The sequence below is a fragment of the Colobus angolensis genome, unplaced genomic scaffold (genome assembly GCF_000951035.1).
Source record: "Colobus angolensis palliatus isolate OR3802 unplaced genomic scaffold, Cang.pa_1.0 Scaffold76, whole genome shotgun sequence".
NCBI lineage: Eukaryota > Metazoa > Chordata > Mammalia > Primates > Cercopithecidae > Colobus > Colobus angolensis.
In genome coordinates this window covers 257139-258994 of record NW_012121376.1, presented here as the reverse complement: position 1 = coordinate 258994, position 1856 = coordinate 257139, and the positions used below count along the sequence as shown (strand labels likewise).

Below are 1856 nucleotides of genomic sequence, written 5' to 3'. Positions count from 1 at the left end.
CCCACCCCCTGCAGTACCGCCCGGTGACCGCGCCCCTGTCCCGCAGACCGTGCAGTCCCTGGGCTTCGCCATCTACCGCGCGCTGGACTGGGGGCTGGACGAGAGCGAGGAGCGCGAACTCAGCCCGCAGCTGGAGCGGCTCATCGACCTCATGGCCAACAACGACAGCGAGGACAGCGGCTGCGGTGCCGCGGATGAGGGCTACGGGGGTCCCGAGGAGGAGGAGGAGGCCGAGGGCGTCCCCCGCAGCGTGCGCACCTTTGCCCAGGCCATGCGGCTGTGCGCGGCGCGGCTGACCGACCCCCGGGGCGCCCAGGCGCATTACCAGGCCGTGTGCCGCGCGCTCTTCGTGGAGACGCTGGAGCTGCGGGCCTTCCTGGCCAGGGTCCGGGAGGCCAAGGAGGTGAGCGGTGCGTGGGGGCGACCGCGGAGGGTCCGGGGGGCCAAGGAGGTGCCTGCGTGTGGGAGGGGACTGGCAAGGCCGAGCTCTTGGTGGACAGAAAGTCAGGTCCTCGGTGCGACTGCCGCTGGCGTTATGTATTCCCACTTAACCCTCACGCTTCCTTGTTTTTTTGTTTTGTTTTGTTTTGTTTTTTGTTTTTTTGTTTTGTTTTGAGACAGGGTCTCACTCTGTCACCCAGGCTGGAGGGGCAGTGGCTGGATCTCGGCTCACTGCAACCTCCACCTCCCAGGTTCGAGCAGTTCTCCTGCCGCAGCCTCCCAAGTAGCCGGGATTACAGGCGCGCACCACCACGCCTGGTGGTAGACACAGGATTTCACCATGTTGGCCAAGCTAGTCTTGAACTCCTGACCTCAGGTGATCTGTCTGCCTCGGCCTCCCGAAGTGCTGGGATTACAGGCATGAGCCACCGCGCTGGACCTCACACTTGCTTCTTACCAGAGAAGTTAAGTGGTGGGCTCAGCCCCTTCCCCAACTGCTCTCTCCTGTTGCCTCTAAGTTGTTACCCTGTCCCGGCACCCATTGTGCTTTTACATCTGCAAGAGGACGTCCTTCCTCCTGCCTCCCCACCAGCCTCTCCAGGCCCTGGTTCCTTCTGAAATACAAGGCCAAAGGTGGCCCCCTCTATACTCAGGAACCACAGAAAGGCTCAGCGACTTGCTTGGAGCTTTGGGTGGGAAAACCCACCTCTTGGTCCTGTGACAACCCAGCCTCCCTCTCCTGCCCCTTACAGATGGAGGGACCTTTTGACAGCTGAGCAGGTGCAGGCTCGGAGGCTGGGACTGTTGCCCAAAGCCACAAAGCAAGGGTTGGCCAGTGCTGGCTCTGACATGGCTCCCAAGCCAGAGTTCTCCCCTGAGCCTCCTACCTCTCCGTGGACTCGACCATCCCTCTCTGACTCTCCCAGCCTCTCCCTGGGCACGGCTGCTGCCCCAAGGGAGCTGATGTGTTTCTGTATCGTGGGGTCTCTGCACATGTGGACTCTGCCTTTTCTCCCATCAGCATCTCACAGAGGAGAAAGCCAGGCCTTGGAGAGGCAGGGGATTCCTCTTGCCTCGGTGGCAGAAGATGTTTTCAAAGTTAACTGATGCTGGTCCTTCATTCCTCCCTGACCCTTTATGATGCTGAGTCTCTCTTGTCCTCTAACCAAGAAAGGTTCCTGGCCCTCTGAGCCTTAGCAGGTGATTTTGACACCGGGTGGCAGCCTGAGCTGCTTGGCCTCATCTGCAGCCCAAGCGTGCGCCACAGTTGGATGGCTCTCTCCCCACCCCCAGATCCCATGTTCCATCTTCCGTCCTTCCCCTCAGCTCCTGGGTCCCATGGTTCATCTTCGCTCTCCCCCGACCCCCCAGATCCCATGGCCCATCTTCTGCCCTCTCTCTCACCCCCCGGATCC

General features: G+C 61.2%; 1 protein-coding gene across 1 annotated transcript in view; it reads left to right on the top strand.

The window, feature by feature from the left end:
• The window catches only part of SPIRE2 (spire-type actin nucleation factor 2), a 26757-nt gene that overhangs the window by 4811 nt on the left and 20090 nt on the right, over window positions 1-1856 (top strand). Inside the window, exon 2 of the mRNA XM_011928066.1 lies at window positions 47-410. Within this exon, the coding sequence (XP_011783456.1) occupies window positions 47-410 (364 nt within the window). The remainder of the gene's footprint in view (window positions 1-46; window positions 411-1856) is intronic.